Source organism: Thunnus thynnus, chromosome 1, assembly GCF_963924715.1.
Source record: "Thunnus thynnus chromosome 1, fThuThy2.1, whole genome shotgun sequence".
Taxonomy (NCBI): domain Eukaryota; kingdom Metazoa; phylum Chordata; class Actinopteri; order Scombriformes; family Scombridae; genus Thunnus; species Thunnus thynnus.
Window position 1 is genome coordinate 21,489,937 of NC_089517.1, and position 19,080 is coordinate 21,509,016.

The 19,080-nt window shown below is 38.0% G+C and overlaps 1 protein-coding gene across 1 annotated transcript; it reads left to right on the forward strand.

Moving 5' to 3' along the window:
* The first annotated feature begins 12,526 nt into the window (after window positions 1-12,526).
* Window positions 12,527-18,785, forward strand: rhcga (Rh family, C glycoprotein a). Its single transcript, XM_067590698.1, has 11 exons — window positions 12,527-12,821; window positions 13,936-14,128; window positions 14,867-15,017; window positions 15,165-15,312; window positions 15,469-15,635; window positions 15,801-15,938; window positions 16,718-16,854; window positions 17,046-17,170; window positions 17,495-17,568; window positions 17,699-17,772; window positions 17,858-18,785. Exons 1-11 carry the CDS (start codon window positions 12,596-12,598, stop codon window positions 17,889-17,891), a joined length of 1,467 nt encoding a protein of 488 aa, XP_067446799.1. The 5' UTR covers window positions 12,527-12,595; the 3' UTR covers window positions 17,892-18,785.
* Window positions 18,786-19,080: the final 295 nt, after the last annotated feature.

Sequence of the window (19,080 nt, forward strand, 5' to 3'; positions counted from 1 at the left end):
TTCAGTCTGTTTTTCATTCCTCCTCCTCATAAGAACAGAAGGCGGTTCTCACCACATCTGTCTTCTTTGAGACAGCTCAAATTTGTGCTGTCACAATGTACTGTATGTTATTACCATAGCTGTGAAACATAACACTGGAGTTGTCTGTCTCAAAAAAACAAACAAAAAAAACGCCACAGAGATGTGTTAAACTGACACCACATCACACAAGGCTCTTCTAGGTACGGGCATCGAAAATGAGCAGAAGCTATAAATGCTGTGATACATTGCTTTGGATAATTGCTGTGTAATTGTCTATGAATACTCTTTCTGTCCCTAACAAATAAACATTAAAAATGAAAAAAAAAATCCTCACGAGGAATGTTGAGGCTGATGACACATTAGGAAAACAAGGTTTGAGTTAGCAAGGTCTGCAAGTCAAGCAAGTTTTCCAAGAAGGAATGAAAATATCTAAAATGAAAGAACAAGTCTATTAGAGCTGTCTGTCAACTCATTATGCACAGAATGTTACCTTAAAGCAGCTATAATAAGTATTTTCATGACATGACTATTTGTAAGTGAAAGGTGTCCCTTATCATGACAAACCCACACAAAATTATCACCAAATTCTACAGTTCCCATTAGTTCTACATAGTGTTTCAACATCTTTTAGCTCATTATTTTGGTTTTCTGGACCTCAAATTTACCATTTTAGTCAAGTCTCACCGCTCACATTGGTGTCGTTTCCAGACATAGCAAACAGCTTATAAAAAACCACTGTGCACTCCCTGTCTGGCATCAAACAGCAGACAGACAACATTAATGAGAAGCTGGTGAACATAGTGGAGTACTGAGAAGCTAAAGACAGATATTTCCCTCAGAAGCTGGTGGAGAGCAAAACAGAGATAAATGGTGAGTGAATATTGGATCAGGTGGACACAGACTTGACTCCAAATGGATGCTAATGTTGCTCCGTAACCAGCTGGATGTGTAAACAGGCAACTGTTTGCTGACAAGTTTGCCACAAAGTCACTGATGTGTTTACTGCTTGTTTCTGATGCCCCCAAGTGACCAGAAAACTTAATAGCTAATGTTACTGTAAAAGTAGTTTGATATTATGTTGAAGGAGAATTATATATTATATATATATACATTATAGGAGAAACTTTGATATTGACAACACAACATGACATATAGTTTAATAGCCCTGGACTGAAGTTAATATTACATTACACATGTTTAGAGCATTTTGACTGGGGGATCAGACAGGGGCACAGGGTCAGAGGCCCCCGCTAGGCCTATCTACCTATTAACTATTTATGTTAGCTAGTTAGCGTAGCATTTATTTCACAGATAATATCTTACAACAGAAAGCATTTAGTTCGCTTGAACTAAAGTCATGTTGTGCAACAAGGACAAATATTTCTAACACAAACAATAGTGAGCTGTTGCATAGCAACTCGGCTGTGTGGTACATTAAGAAACACTAAGAAAGATATATAATGGTAAGATGGTGGTATAGTGTATTATCGCACTGTATGATGACCACAGGGAAAATAAATATGTTAAAATATATCATCAGTTAAACCCTGTTGCTTCTATTTCAGTCCACGGTTTCAATGAGGTGTCCTATTACATGAATTTAATGGACACCTGCCAAGCAGAAACACATGTTTTTATTGGCTGAGGTATAGCACTTTTTAAGTTAACATCCTGTGTAAAAAGGAGGCAAAAAGGCTGGTACTTTTTATAATTTTGTGGCATCAAAGGAAGGGACTTACATCCCTCCTGTGACAACTAGCCCACATTCAGCAAAGAATAAAAGTCCTCCCAAACAAAGAAAATTTCTGACTCAGAGATAATTGAAGACAAATTGTTTACACCTTTTTTTTGAGATGGAGCTGCTTTGTATCTGTATCCCCTGTGCTGGAGGAATATTACCACGTTAAAAGCTGGAAATAAATCATAAAACGAATATAAGTTAAAATTAGCATAAGTGTATCTTAAATGTCAGTAGGGACAATCACAGACATCATTTCAGTTGTTTGTACAGAGTACTGTAGGAGCCTAAACTGAAACAGTTACATGTTTTGGTGCAATAGTTGATTTAAGCTGTTGCATATAAAGGCTGAATTTACATTTATTGCTTTTCTGGTTGAAGAAACAATTATACCTAAACCTATAAATACAAAACAGTCTGAAATTGGACTGTACATGCCAGTTATTTTGGTGGATTACTCTAAATATGAAATGTATAAACACACAAAACTTCAATCCAAGTAAAAATTGTGACATATTCTTTGACACATGGTTTAAATATATCTTGTAAGTCTGTAGTCCTCAGCAGTGGAGGTTGAGCATATTCAGGCTGCACAAACACCACAGAGTCTTTAAACAAACAGAGTTTCAGTTAATTCTGATTTCTTTAACAGACTTCTTGCATTTCACCGCTCAGTTCACAAAATACACATCACACGGGGCCTGAACTGGAAACACTCCTTGCTGTAAACATGCTTCCTTTGTATTTTGAGCCAATAGCATGACGGGCCTCGTCTGTGAACCATAAAGTGGAATATCCCAACAGCTATTGGATGAATTTCTGAAAAGTCCAAATTATCGTCAGCCTCAGGTGTGCTTTGGGAATGCAAATTTTTAAATGTCATCATTCTTACTGTATACAAGCTACGCAGCTAACATGGTTGAATGTTAGCACTAACCTGTGGCGCTAACATGAGGGAATGTCAGCAAGCTACTTAAACATGATATCATACTGAAATGCTACATGCTACCCATTAGTGTGTTAACATTCAATAGATGTTAACGGTTGCAGACTTAGTGATTTTGGGACCCCAGGTAAATCCAGGTGTGGGGCCTCCATTGTGCCTTGTTTTCAGCATTTCTCCAATTGAGAATGTTGAAATTGATAGTGGTAGAAGGAAGACTCAAAATTTTTAAAACAACACTGTAAAAATACACTTTTTATAAGTAAAAGTGCAGCATTCAAAATTTTACTTAAAGGTGCAGAAGTATTATGAGCTCACCGACTTTAATTCACTTAAAGTCTGTTCAAGGTGGAACTCATTTTAAGTACTTTTTACGCTACAAAATTGCATCATATTTTATTTGTTTCATATCTTTTGGGTGTAAAATCTGAATCTGCAAACTTTAGTTTTAGTTTTGTTATTGCCAACCAAAAGAGGAGGAGGAAGAAGAGATTTAGCTGTTTGCCTGTTGTTCAGGTGTTTCAGCGTGAGTGGAGATCTTTACCATTCTGACTTGAAAACTCCTCTGTGGATAGTTTTCACATGTGAGCTGTGTCTTCAGATTTTGCAGGTTTAGTGTGGGCGTAGTCTGAGATGCAGATAAAGTGGATTTGCTAACGTGGCCGCAAGTGAGTGAGAGGGTTACTTGCGTTGCCAGACTTTTTTCCAATGCTGGATGAAAACAGTGATGAAAACATGCTGACTACAACAGCTGTACTGCAGAAATCTTGCCAAAATGAAAAGTGAAGGTGACTAATTCGAAATAAAAAATAAAAGACTTTGAGAAAGTCATACTAAGTCCTTTTTATGACCATGACAGGAGAACAGTAATACATTAAATCACATGCACGTCACTTGGAGCCACAGGCTTTTGTTGAGACAAGGCAGGTGACATTGCTGAGTGACATTGACATGATGGCAGTGTGGGTGTGTAATGTCACGGAGAGGTTACTTTGTTTTGGTGCATGTCTGCTCTGTGCAAACACTGCTGCAGACGCTGCTGTCTGGCCCTGAAAATTCTTGGCTCGGTGTTGTACTAGGGATTATTATAATTATTCCTGAAATGATGTGCATTACCTGGCGTTATTTCATATGGCTCAGTATCATTAGCATGGATAATCCTTTTCATATTGTCAGTGATAAGACATTATTTATCTGCTGAAGATTTCATGGCTACACCAATTTGAGATTAATCCCGCAGAGAATGAAAACATGAAATTCTCCATGAAAAGCTGCTGTGCACACTTTGTGTTGCACAACCGTTGTATTAAAGCTTACTTAACAAAGGTTTCTCAGCTCCTTACTGGCAGGCCTCGCCGCATGTACGTTCAAACCTCTGCAGATAATTCAGAACGCAGCTGTACGGTTGGTCTTCAACCAGCCCAAAACAGCACGTCACCCCACTGTTGATATCCCTCCACTGGCTCCCATTTGCTGCTTGCATTAAATTCAAAACCCTGACATTCACTTGTAAAACAGCAACTAAAACAGCTCCTTCCTATCGGAACTCCCTCATTCAGGTCTACACTCCCTTCCACTCCTATGCTGTGCCAATGAAAGGTGCCTGGTACCACCACCACAACAGGGCCCTAAGTCGCTAGCCAGACTCTTCTCTTCTGTAGTTCCCGGTGGTGGAACGAGTTACCAAACTCTGTTCGATCTGCAGAGTCCCTCTCAATCTTTAAGAAAAGACTAAGACTCAGCTATTTCGTGAAAAAAATCTGGGTCTATGTACTGTATGCATTGCCTCGGTGCACTGCCTGTTGGCATCTAGAACCTTTCAGACTCAAACTTAGCTTTATGGCACTTACTTGTGTTGTTCTCTCCTGACTAGATCCCTGCTTGTGCTGCATCAGCTCTCAGATGTATGTCACTTTGGATAAAAGCGTCTGATAAATGAAAATTGTAAATTGTAAATTGTAAATTCTTTAGAATTACAAAAAATAAAAACAATAAGACTAGGACACTGACAACTGTTAAATGGACTGATCTATGGACCTATTTGATGTTTTTCTTGGAAGTTGAATGTATCAGTGTCAGTCAGAGTGAGAGTGAAAGTTTTTTTTTATTCAAAAATGACATATCGAAGTGGGATATGTCAAATTAATGTTACACTCAAGCAGAAAAGTTTTAATGTGGACTTTGCTTTTTGATTATGATGAGAAACAGCTGCAGTGAAGAAGGTGTGGCAGTTGTCAGTCATCACCAACCTGGCAGAAGGTATGACTGTCATGAGTGATTAATTTTTTTTTAAGTTTCTCAATTGCTCAACCATTTTATAATTGAAACCACCTCACCGGTCGAGCATGTTTTGTGACATTTAGTTGTCACCTGAGTGTCCCATGATCTTGAGGCCTGTATTTATCTTTATTTAGCTCCAAGGAAACAAAAACTACGTCTGCAACATTACATCAAGAGCAGATTCCTCTCTCTACTCAAAATGCTTAAGCACAGTGGCTCAGTGGTTGGCACTGTTGCCTCACAGCAAGAATGTCCTGGGTTTGAACCCTGGCTGTCCCAGGTCCTGTCTGTGTGGAGTTTGCATGTTCTCCCAGTGTTTGCATGGGTTTCCCTCAGGTGCATGTATGTTAGGGTTAATACTCTTAAATGCAGAGGATCAGTTTCCCCACGGGGATCTTCTACTTCTTAAATTCATCTGGTCCCTGTGCTATTTGACGATTTGAGGAATTAATGGGTTCATTAGGAAAGTAATTCATCTCTGTGTAATATTCAACTTAGGCCTCACCCTGGATACTGACCCACTTTTTCATTCTACCTGCGGTGCATTTTATTTAAACTTAGAGGGAGTGGTGTTTCCTGTCAAGTTACTTGAAATCACAATATTGGTCACAAAGAGGCCCTGGTTAGTGTCAGCTTATTCAGTGTACAGTGTGCATTCACAAAACAAAAATAATGTTAAGAAATAACCTGCCTCAGTTATAAATACTACACTATTTGATATGTCGTCACAAAAATGTGTTGGTGTAGTATTTGAAAAAATAAGTGGCTCACCTTGTGCCGTCATGTGCACACATTATTTTTGTTCATATACTGTATGTGCAGCGTGGTTCAGGAGGAAAAAAGGTTGTGGTGTTCCACAGGCATAATAATTGCTTTCTTTAATGTGTCAATTATCAATCAATCAATGTATACATTTAAAAACACAATTATAAGTTGATAAGTCATATTTGCATTACACAAGACATGTAGAATATTTCCATTTGATGGAAGGATGCAGCCACATAAATGGTTTTGAATATTTTACTTAATATAAACATCATATGGTTTCAGTGAAGGGCTCGACCAAATTGAAAAGAATGTATATAACAAAACAATTATGGCCAAAACATATGCCACCAGATAAATGAATTTTTTGTATGTGCATTAATAAAATCATGAGTATAAAAGGTTGAATACTGTTTGTAAGTTTGAACTCATGTCAACCAGTGAAGTTGTTAAAGTTTGAAATAATAACGAGCGTTTTGCAAGTTTTGTCAAAATTTTGATAAAAATTAATTCCAAGGAAGCAACATAAATTTAATTTTCCAAAATTCAGATACACATCAAAGCATTGATTTCACAAACACACTGAAATATAATTGTTATTTGTAAAACATACTCATATTAAGTTTGCTCATGAAAAAAAAGAATATGAAGGTATGTATGTACATTGTTGCTCAGAGTCACCTGCATGGCTGACCAAAGCACATGAGCATGTGTGACACCTTGAGAACAATTTGCATGTGCTTCAACTCAGAGTCACATGATGGACCATGTGAGAGACAAAGATGCTGTTTGACAAAGTAAAACTTGTGTGTCCTCCGCTGATCAAAACACTGTTTATGAAGGTTATCTGAGTGTCATCTTCAGTAATGTACAGTAGTTTTCTGTCACCAAGAAACTGCCGTCTGCCTGACGCTCCCATATCTCTCTGGTATCTGGCTGTGTGTGCTATTATGTACCTGTCGAGCTCTAGGAAATTCTTCTCTGGTTAGTGACACTCCTTGGGCTGCTTCAGACGAATCTGATGAAATCACAGTGCAAAACGCTTGAATGACATTTTATTTCCGTAAACAAAGTATCTTAACAAAAAACATTATTTTATAAGCTGTGCTGAAAAGGTTTCATTCAAGGTAGAGGATGGCTTTGTAACTGAGATGAATACTGAGATGCATCATTAACCAAATGAAAACAGGCTTTCAGTCATGTGAGAAGGAGCAATTATCTGATTCCTTTTCACTTTTTATGCTTTAAAACTGGATGGATTCCAAGCAGACACAGACAAAAGCGGTCAACAGCTGCGTGTGTTAAAATTTGTGACAAGGTGACTCAAACTGTGCAGATAATATGTGTGTAATATGCACACAGACTTTTGCACAGTTCAAATTGAGGCTATGAATCAATGTTTGAGTTGTGCTTTTAAATGTGCCTCGTTTGTCTTCTTTTTTTTTAAATCCTTTTTTAAAAGTCTTGTGGTTTCCATATTTGTAAGTGATGTCATTTGGCAGGTCTGACGGGGGGCCCACTGTTACAGTAAAGACAATGCAGAAGTAAAGGAAAGAAAGCTGAAATGCTTTGTTGTTTGAATAGCTGCATTTCACTGATCTATGTCACACTTACCTGCAGCTTGACAGGAGCTCATAATATCTCCAGCGGCATCGTTCCAGAGATCTCTGCAGCCATGGCAGAGCATACCACACCATGTGACAGAGAACATAGCTGAGATGCCTTCAACCGATAACATCTGAAACCTCCACACTGTCCCTCCTGTCACATGAGAACCGCTCCAGGCCTGAAATAAATATTAAAATGACATATCATTTTCACATGAATTAAACTAATTGATTGACGCTTCATTTTAATTAAATTTCATTTTGTATGAAGACCTACCTTTTTTGAAACAAGCAAACATCACAATCATTCCCAGCACTATACTCTGCAGCATTGTAAGCAATTTGTAAGACTCTTTATTAAAATATCCCCCAAAGGCAGAAGTTCCTTTTTTCTCAGGGGTATTTCATCAAGGTGGATTCTCTGTGACAGTTCTTTAAATATGGCCTTGTAATTTAACAACATTCTTCCTCCTCTCTGTGCCACCCTGCTGTCAGTTTGAGAGCTTAGCTTACAGTATCAAAGGTTTTTTACATGGTTGCCATTATGTGAGAAGGGCAAAGCTGATTCCTTCTGTCATATAATCTTTCAACTGTTGAACATTTCGTGCTGTAGCTGATAGAGAAGTTAAATGATGAACTAGGAGTCTTTCATGATTTCACTGCAGAATAATTTGTCAGTGACTGTTTTATGATATGTTTGGAAGAAAAACAGGAAAAGTAAACTGCTTTACAACTACATGGATCATACTGCGGAGCAGAATTATTATAAAGTATGAAATAAGTATGTAACTTTTGATAGTATAAATGATACGTGCTTCTTAAAAAATCATCTTTGCATTTTTATTCATCTCATTCAATAAATGCACCCTCAGTTCAGTGCACTCAGGGTTTTTTTGGGGGGCCTTACAGCGTTATGATATGACCAGTGGCTCATGTTATCCTGAAAACACAAGTTCATCATTCAGTCTGTCATAAATGCATGACAAAGATTTTCCACAAATGTTTTAACTTACCCTGTAGACTCATTTTAGGTCTACTAAACCAAATGTTATACTATAACTATTGTTGTTTTAAGGCAGGGCTGTTTTAGATCTTAATGCCTGCTTAGGGGGTGGCTGTGGCTCAGGAGGTAGAGCGGATCAGAAGATCGGCGGTTCGATTCCTGGCTCCCCCAGTCCACATGCCGATGTGTTCCTGGGCAAGATACTTAACTCCAAATTGCGCCTGATGGCTGTGCCATCAGTGTATGAATGGATGAATGGTTAGTTTCCTCTGATGGGCAGGTTGGGACCTTGCATGGTAGCCCCTGTACCAATTCAGTGTATGAATGGGTGAATGTGATTTGTACTGTAAAAGCGCTTTGAGTGGTTGGAAGAAAGGTGCTATACAAGTACAGTCCATTTTAGTGACACATCACAACTACAGATCAAGTCAAGTCAAGTTTATTTATGTAGCACATTTCATACAACAGATGTAAATTCAATGTGCTTAAAAACAAATGCAAAAAAATAGATGAAGATAATGCATGACAAAAACATTACATTAACATTAAATATATGAAACATATAAGATAACATATAAAATGAGAAGGTAAGAAAGTATTACAATAAAGAGAGTAGGATAAGAAGGTATTATTAACATTTTTAAAGATGAATAACAATAATAATACTGATTCTAAAAGGAATGTTTTACCCATTAATCACATACTTTAAATCTAACTAAAAGCTTGCGAAAAAAAAAAAAATCAAAGGCCGATGTAATAATGATAGAACAGCACAAAGCCAGTTACCAGTTGTACGGATGGGTATGTTAGGATTTTATATTTATCTTATCAATAGTATTCTTGTCAGCTTGGTTCTTCATCAATAGTCTTTTTCATTACCAAAGAATTGTTTTTTTTAGAATTATTATTATTTTTAAGAACAGGATTAGAATTGATTTATATTTTAAATATAACTAAATATTGTTTCTAGAGCAGCGACACCAGTAATGTTTACAACAGCAAAGTCACTATATTAACTCAATAATATCTCACTGGAAACAAATATAAAATATCAGTAAAATAAATAATGTTCCTGACATGAAAATACTGAGTTAAGTTTAGAAAGCATGAGGAACACAGATATCAGTCAGTATCAGTCCTTCATCCTGTCCTCCGTTCTCCTCCCTCTGCTGTAGGTATTGCTGGTGGAGGGGGGAGATAAACAGTTAGACTTCATACAGACAGCTTTCATTTTAGCTTGTTCAATTGGCTATTAGCTTAACCAGCCAGCTGTGGTTGTGTAAAACATACCAGGAGACTGCGGACAGAGCAGGTGGACATATCGCCTTTCTAAACGTTTATGCATGTTGAACACCTTGATAAAGGTTTTATTACACTTACAGTAACAGGCGTAGTTGTCGTCAACTGGAGTAAAACTTTATCTTTTGCATGCTTTTGGTACCGCATGGGGACATTTCCCGGTATAAACACAGACCTTGTCAGGACCAGTGAGACTAGTAGTCCTCATGGGGACCAAAGCCTGGTTCTAATGAGGCAAAATGTCATTACTGAGGTCCTGGTTGGTGTGTGTGTGTGTGTGTGTGTGTGTGTGTGTGTGTGTGTGTGTGTGTGTGTGAGAGAGAGACACAAGAGAGGACAAAGAAGCAGGCCGACCATAAATGACAGCAAAATGTGGCAGAGACTCTCAGGATAGTTTTTTTCTTTTCATTCAGCTTAGGCACTGTGAAAAAGCACTTAGGCACTGCGCCTGAGTCTTATAATGGTAGGAAAAACCTGATTACCTTGACTTTGTGTATGGAGCCTCCATGCAACACGCTGATGTACTTCCCTGTGTGACCCGTGGATACTGCACAGCCATCGGCCACTATCAGAGCCAAGTTCTACTGATTCCCATAGTTTGTAAAATGTCCTATCAGCACCAATAAATCGACTGAAGTGATTAATCAGTAGACCTCCAATTACAACCCCATTAGCATTAACACTTAGACCCCCTTCTCAGTGTGAGCTACTCCTCTTTTCTTGGGGATTTGAACAAAGCAAACCTCAGCCACAGTGCCAAAATATGGACAGCACATTGTCCCTCCAGGGATACAAACACACTGGACCACTGCTGTACTATGTAATGGACAACCGTTGTTCTGTTCCCATACAGTTCTGGTCTGATCACTCTTTCCCCCGACTTACAGGCAGAAACTAAAATAAAACCTGTGGTCAGGACTGTGAGGAGATGGACCAGCGAGGCAAAGCTGGAACTACAGGTCTGCTTTGACTGCACGGACCGGAACTTCTATGGATCCATGTAAAGAAAACCGCCCTGGCTCAGTCCTTTTTCAGTCTGTTTTGTATAATAAGAATCTTATTCAGAATCAAATCTATTTTATTAGCTAAATATGCAAGCATGCAAATAACATGTGTTGGTGTTTGCTCCCACAAACGCAACATAGAACAATAAAGAATAAAATTAATAAATAAGGAGGTAAACAAAAAAATGTCAAAACTAAATTTACAGTATAAAATCTATTTACAGAATAGAAATATATTTGTTGCAAAATGGGATATAAAACTTGAAATGAAATATTGACTGTACAAAGGAAATATGGACTGTGCTATGGACAAAGAAATTAAGTGTATGAAATATATGAAAGTGACAAGAGCAAAAATTAGAGTCCATGTTAAGACTTTGTCTGTCAAACCTGCTTGTTCAGGTTGTTGTGTGTGGATTTAAAGACTCACAGAGCCCAGTGATACATTACATGTGACACATTATCTACTGTATCTACTAAAGTTGAGTTTTGGTACTGTAAATCATAGTTTAACTCTTGAGCACACCCTTTAATATTATCAAAGACGTGAATCTCGTCAGTGATACATAATGTGTTACATAATAAGTTGAGGAAGGTGAATGTGTCGAAGAAGGAAAACAGATAACATCTGGAATGTTCACATGTTGTGTCACAGAGATACAGTTGTACCCTGACATATGATGAATCCTTAAACTGGAATCTCTTCTCTTAGATTATGATCTAGATTGGAAAAAACAAACAGAACACAAAGTGCACATGTTTTGTAGGAGGTGGGTATATGGGCATATGAAGCACCGATTGGACAGCCATGACTTTGCTCATTGAACACTGTTGAAGAACTGATAATCAACTGTTTGTCACAGGTGACATCTCACACATTTTATTCCCACTGAGCACTCATTCATGTTAGATCATGCGGACATTTTTTTTCTGCACACTGCGAGACTTCACTGACTGATATCATGCCTCTGACCTCAACCAGCAATAGGTGGACTAAAACATGAGAGACCCAAAAATCATGACATTATAAAGGGAACATGTGGGTACAACTGAATTACCAATGCACACTTAGTTGCTCCAGTGGAGTGACTCAGCAGCAGTATAAACTGTAGTTGCACTGCTGATTCTGATATGGAGATGTGTGGCAGAGCGTTATGAAAAAGTCCATTGATGCTCAGTGAACAGGCCCTGTGTAAAAGGCCACAATAAAAAGTACATTGAGGTAAAGAATCAAAATATATGTTGCTGTTGCAACCTCAGATAAAGACTCAATTCCCAGTTTGAGCTCATTCCTGCTGTTTCTTCTAACCAATGCACATCTCAAATTATTGTGCAACTCTGGTGATTTATGAGTCTGATAGACAGGTGTGTTCACCCAAGACCTGTCTCATGCTGTCACAGAGCACATAGCTGAAACTCAAAAATCATTTAAAACACAGGACTGAGTGAATAGTCATAGCAAATTATTATTGCAGTTATAGTTGTGGCTGAATATCTTTACCTTCACACCAAGGTCTGATATTTACAGATTTTTTTGGATTGTGTTGATAGATGTGAACATATTAGAATAATGGCAAGACTTGCCACATCATAAAATGATGACATATCGAGTTAGTTCCCAAAGCATCGACTTTCTGTACTGTGTTGTTTCCATCACACATTTATAGTGATTACTTGATTACTGCAATGATATCTGTTCTAGGATGAATATGTTGCCAACCATGGCTTGGTTTGGTTGTAAAAAAAAAGGAACAGCAGGTAAGGAGTGGTTTACCTGATAACAGGTAAGATGTGTCCACCCCTTGTGTGTGAGTGAGTAAGTGGGGCACACCCCTCCAAAGGCCCATATAAACCTGCTGAGATGTTGCTGCAAGCCACAGCAAAGCACAGTTGGCTGAGAAGTGATCCGAGCATCATTAGCAGAGAGTCATTGCCATGGGGAACTGTTGTGAGACCGCAGCTAATTTTTTCGGCCCGCAGAAGAACACCAATGTGCGTGTTAGTCTGCCAGCTGTCTGCTTTGTGTGGCAGATTGCTATGATTATCCTGTTTGGAGTTTTCATCCGGTATGATGAGGAGTCAGACGCACATTGGGCAGAGCACAGGAAGAGTCACAACATCACCAGCGACATTGAAAATGACTTCTACTTCAGATATCCCAGTAAGTTACATAGACAGCATAAAAGGAAGCTCACTGTTTTTTTTTTTAAATTGTTTTGTTTTTAATTCTCTGTGTTTGAGGAATTATTGATGACCAGTCTGTGTTGGAGAAACACTCATATTTATGTACTTTCTTAGTGAGACCTTAGTGACCAGATTGTGTCTGTTTAACCCCACTTTCACCATCCTGTTTCTGTCTTTGGTTTCTGATTACAGTACTTCATTGAAACGTCAAAGGCTGTAAAAGCATGCATTATGATATAGGGAAGTTGTTTTCCAATTAGAAGTTAGATTGTGATTGTGCAAAGGCAAATGTTAAGATACTTAATTTCAAAAGCTGTAAGCAGTTGTACTGCACTTGTATGCAGTATTAAGATATCAAGATATCGATATTAAGATATCTATATATATATTGATATGAGACTATATATTGTGTTCGATTTTGGATATCGTAATATTGTGATATGGCATAAGTGTTGTCTTTTCCTGATTTTAAAGGCTGCATTACATTAAAGTGATGTAATTTTTTGAATTTATCAGACTGTTCTAGCTGTTCTATTATTTTCCTTTACCCACTTAGTCATTATATCCACATTACTGATAATTATTTATCAAAAATCTCATTGTGTAAATATTTTGTGAAAGCACCAATAGTCATCCCTATAGGATTGTTGCAATATCGATATTGAGGTATTTGGTAAAAGCATCTTGATATTTGCTTTTTTTTTTTTTTTGATTTTTGATTTTATTTGATATCTGCAATAATATCTTAAAACCAGTTTGAGCTTTCAAAGTGATAAAACCTTAACATGCAAGCATAAGGAGAAAATTTATAATTAATAAGAAACTTTAATTCAGCATTTAAATGACCCTTAATTGATTAATGTGAAGTAGAAAGTGAGAGTGCAAGCGACAAAGTGCTAAGAGATTTTTGTTGAAGCCTGAGATGTTTTTTTATTATTATTTTATTATTTATTTATTATTTATTATTTATTTTTATTTATTTATTTTTTTATTACTGTTGCTCTTTGTTTATTATTCCGCAAATGTAACTCACTGCACACCGTTACACCTCAACCCTCAATGACAATAAGTGTATATGGCCCTCACTCCAGGCTTCCAAGATGTCCACGTCATGATCTTTGTTGGATTTGGTTTCCTCATGACCTTCCTGAAACGCTACAGCTTCGGTGGAGTGGGCTTCAACTTCCTGATTGCCGCCTTTGGTCTGCAGTGGGCTCTTCTCATGCAAGGCTGGTTCCACTCCCTCGACCTCACTACAGGAAAAATCTCCATTGGAGTGGAGAGGTAAGTCTCTTCACTGCAAGCAAACAGTTTTTTATACATTGCCGTTCATGGAAAGCAACAAGTGGGAGTGCACATGGTTACATAACACATGCCTTATATAACTTCTAAGAAAGTCAGTATCTTCAAAGACAGAGAGGAGAGGGGTCTGGATTCTTTTGTCACACCTGTCACTCTGTCTGATCCTGGATGTTAAAGGCAGCAGGCATTCTATTCATAGCAACGTGAGAAGTCATGCTGTAAAATATATTTAACATCTAGCCATTCAAGTTTGTCTACTGAAAGCATGTTTGTCAACTTATATGATAAATTTGTGTTTCTAGTGGCCTTTGGCGCCTCGTTGACTAACTCATACCTACCACATTTTTCTGCATTGTATAACACTACCCCAATACCCTAAGGTCTCTGAGTAAGCACACATTTATGTAGGAATATGCACCATGTCAACACTATATAAACTGCAACAGATCTTAAGGGCCCCTCAATAATACAAGACCACTTCCTTAGATAAAAGTTGATATTGTTGTTTAGTGGTGCAAATACCCTAACAAATTATCAAAACCAATTGACATGACTTTTGGGGGTCTGGGGCCTCGTGGAAAATGCCTGCTTTGACCGGTTGGTAATCCAACCTTGCTTTGACTCCTCACAGTGATTTCATGCTTCACTCATTCCTGCTTGGTTGTTAAAGTTTCCACTCATTCTGACCTTGTTCTTGTCCTTTTTGCGTGTCGCCCACAGTCTGATCAACGCAGACTTCTGCTGTGCCGGCTCTCTGATCGCTTACGGTGCCCTCCTGGGAAAAGTAAGCCCTGTCCAGCTGCTTGTGGTCACCCTGTTTGGCATCACGCTGTTTGCTGTGGAGGAATTCATCATCCTAGACCTCCTTCATGTGAGTCTCACCAAGAAAATCAATCCTACATGGAACAATACGATGCCCAAGGAGTTTAGGATTTTCTTCAAACATTGCATTTTCTATCTTGTGCTGCTGCTGCTTTGTATATCCATCTATGACAGTGAAATTTTAATATCTCCACAGTGCCGAGATGCTGGTGGCTCCATGGTCATTCATGCTTTCGGAGGGTACTATGGTTTGGCCATCTCTTGGGTCCTCTACCGACCAAACCTACACCAAAGTAAACGCCTCAACGGATCTGTCTACCACTCTGATTTGTTTGCAATGATCGGTGAGTCTACTCTATTTTATACTTTTCACATGTTTGTCACATCTTTAAGACATAGTTAATTTGGTATACCTAATATTTTAGATGTATCGCAGTCAAACCTACTTGCATTAATCCCTCTATCTAACTGTGGTTTGATTTGATTCTCTCACCTCACAGGTACACTTTTCCTGTGGATGTTCTGGCCCAGTTTCAACTCAGCCATCACAGACCATGGTGACGGACAGCACAGAGCAGCCATCAACACTTACATTGCCCTCGCTTCCTCTGTTCTTACCACTGTGGCCATCTCCAGCATGTCTCAGAAGAGAGGAAAACTGGACATGGTAATGTTCTGTCGCTGAAAAACACAAGAAAACAAGAAAATCACACATACAAGTTCATCAAAGTCGAGCCAGCTCTGAAGTGTTAACAAATTAATCTACAACTGGTCATGTAACATTTATGTGTCTCTCAATTTCTCATGACTAACATGCTGTTTCATTTGATAGGTACATATCCAGAATGCCACCCTGGCTGGTGGTGTTGCCATGGGAACAGCCGCTGAGTTCATGATCACTCCTTACGGTTCACTCATTGTGGGTTTCTGCAGTGGCATCATCTCCACCTTTGGCTACCTGTTTATTACGGTGAGCCCACAGTCTTTCACTTTCTAACTTCATATTAAAGAAGTCTTCAAGTCTGTGCTGCGGCTCTGTCACTCTAGACAGAGAGTAAAAAAAAAAGGAATCTAACTGCAATAAAAAACAGCAATATGAAGGAGGCAGAGTGAAACCAGTTGTAGGTTGCATTACAGGAAAACAACAAGATTATAAGGATTATAAGAAACTGGTGACTCATTTTAAAAACACTTTCAGGATTAAATGTAACAAGGAAACAGTCTGGCGAAGCAAGGTATTCTGACACACCTCAAAACATAATAAGGGTAAAATGAACTTTGTGCCAAACATGACATTGTTGAATGAGGCTTGTAGTAAGAAGCTTCACATTAAATTTAAACCATTGACCATTTTGAAGGGGCTAGACACTGAGTTTGTCAGCAATATTTCTGGGAGTTAGGGGTTCTAACAACCTGGGGGGGAAGTTTATATTCACAAGTACACAGAAATTACACTTTGTAAGTTTTTAAAGGCTGATTTTTAGGCTGAAAAGAGATTAAAATGTTGAGATTTTGTTTTTTTTCACCAAAATTATGCCCCAGGCTTTGATACGGCATCATGTAAAGAGATAAAATTAACAGAAATTTAACAGTTAAATAAACATACAGAATGTAAAAAATAGAAAATTTAAAATATTTTTTTTACATCACATGTCTTCATACCAACCATGACTGTAGCATTTTTAAAGGTTGTCTATGAATCACGTTACAGATCAGTAATTAATGTGTGACTGTTTTTCTCATTCTCAGCCCTTCTTGGAGAAGTATCTCAAGCTCCAGGACACATGTGGTGTCCACAATCTGCATGCTATGCCAGGGATGCTCGGCGGCTTTACAGGTGCCATCGTTGCCGCGGCTGCCACCGAATCTGTCTACAGCAAAGAGGGGTGAGTGACTGACACAAACACACAGACACACATCCACATATAACTTGAAATTCAGAGACTGACTCCCCCACCAGAGAGCACATTCCCAGTTATGCGGCTTTGTCTTCTTTCAGTTATCAGCTTTGAAGTGAAATGATCTTGCAAGGCTTAATATGAAAATGTTGCTGAATAAAGTTTTTCTTTGTGTTTAGGTTGATCAGCACATTTGACTTTGAAGGCGCCTTTGCAGACAGAACTGTAGGAACGCAGGGAGGCTTCCAGGCTGCTGGCACATGTGTGTCAATTGCATTTGGACTTGTTGGAGGGGCGATTGTTGGTGAGTTTGCACAATGTGTTCAGACTCAGGAAAACAGTTATCTTTCCATATCAAGCAATCTGTTTCATGGATTATTGTAAGGGAATCCAGAGATCTGATAAAGTTTATTTCTAAAACCTGTTCGAGGTATTTTACAATGTGCTTTTAAAAAAACTACACGTGCAGAACAAAATATTGATAAAGTAAGTAAAGAAATAACTGAAAAAAATCTCTTTTAACTGCAAAATAGGTTTGAACAGGGAACAACAGCATCATAGCTAAGAGGAGGATGTTAAAAGTAAGGTGAGAAGTCTTAGTTAATTCCTGTTTTTTCTCTCCTCAAAGGTTTCATCCTGAAGTTCCCCATCTGGGGCGACCCTGCTGATGACAACTGCTTCGATGATGAGGTTTACTGGGAGGTGAGAGTGCTTTTCTACCACTAGATGGTGTTCTTGCTCTTTATGGGAAAACACTTGACTCTGAAATTACTCATAGACATACAGCAGATGTGTTTCTGGCTCATGGTCTGATCCATTGTGTCGATTTCAGGTCCCTGAGGATGAGGAGACCATCCCTCCTGTTTTGGAGTACAACAACCACATGATACATAAGCACCAAGACATGTAAGCTCACTCACTCACGTGTTCTCATTTACTCCTCCCTGTCATGAATTTCTCATTAAAGATGAACTTCCTTTTTGTTCGACAGATCTGAGTCAAACTTCTCTGTGGAGCAGAGCTAGAGACGCACAGTGGAATATCATCATCCTCACATCACCTTGAACTTGATACAGCTGTGAAACAACATTAATTTATGAAAGAATTGCCTTTAAAGAACGGGCAATCCTACAAGAAAGGAACAATATTTTTTGATGCGTTTGTCTGTCAGTTATTGGGAGTTTAAAGGTTATGACGGCGCTGCAATAGAAAAGTGATTCTGAATTAAAACTGGTGTTATTGTTGAAGGAAATTTTTAAACTGCTTTCTTATAACTTAACATGAATCCAAGAAGTATGATGAGAAGTCAAAAGCACCTGTGTAATGTAATGTAGTGTATCTCACTATGTAGTGTAAGTTGATTGTAATGCACAGAAGAACTGAGAGTTGTTTTCATGTGTGTTTCTACATCATCAGTTGTAGCACATCTTATTTTATCTTTAAAGACCTTGGAGAGCTCTGAATTCTTTCATGTCATGCTTTTTAATTGTTAAATATTGTCACTGATAATTTTCTATGTAATGTCCTTTTTAACAAGGAATCTGCTGAAGTACAGTATATTGAAAAGTATTTAATCAAAGTTATTTGTGCTGCCAAATTAGGCGCACTTATTGAGTTGTATCTTTTCTTTCTTCTTAAGCTGCGTGTACATACTGTATGATTCCACTTTTTATCACACATTGTTTGTTTGTTGCATACCTTATTTGTTCTTAAGGTGGAAGTTTTGAGTAACTATAGTAACAATGAAACAGTTTCCAGCAATTTGGTTGAGTAATGTTGAATGTTACCTCCAATACATTATATGTGCTTGTATGTGACTATATGTTTCTTGTATTGTTAACGTATTATAGTTTCAGATATACACATTCATAAATAACATGTAACTGGAATCAAACAATAAAGTTGTATTATTTTCTTTACATTCTTGTTTGCATTTTTTAAAGACATATGAAGGCACCTATAATATAGATAAAATAATGACAAACCTAAATAACTATAATACCTCATAAGTGTGACAGTCACTCATAAGCTTTGAATAACCAGAATAAGGGACAATCATGTGATACTTGAGAATTTTCAGCAGCCTAAATAAATGAACTGTAGTGCATAAAAACCACTGGCAATATTGAAAAATTAGTTGTCAAATTTAGTAAATCCATGACTACTGTAAATATTTGTTGTATTGTCCTGTCTTGACTCAGATAAAGTGCACAT

Bases quoted from the DNA above. Each gene is read 5' to 3' on its own strand.
- rhcga (XM_067590698.1), top strand. From the start codon at position 12,596: ATGGGGAACTGTTGTGAGACCGCAGCTAATTTTTTCGGCCCGCAGAAG. The intron at 17,171-17,494 runs GTGAGTTTGCAC...CTCTCCTCAAAG, and splicing joins TGTTGGAGGGGCGATTGTTG to GTTTCATCCTGAAGTTCCCC. The intron at 17,569-17,698 runs GTGAGAGTGCTT...TGTCGATTTCAG, and splicing joins ATGATGAGGTTTACTGGGAG to GTCCCTGAGGATGAGGAGAC.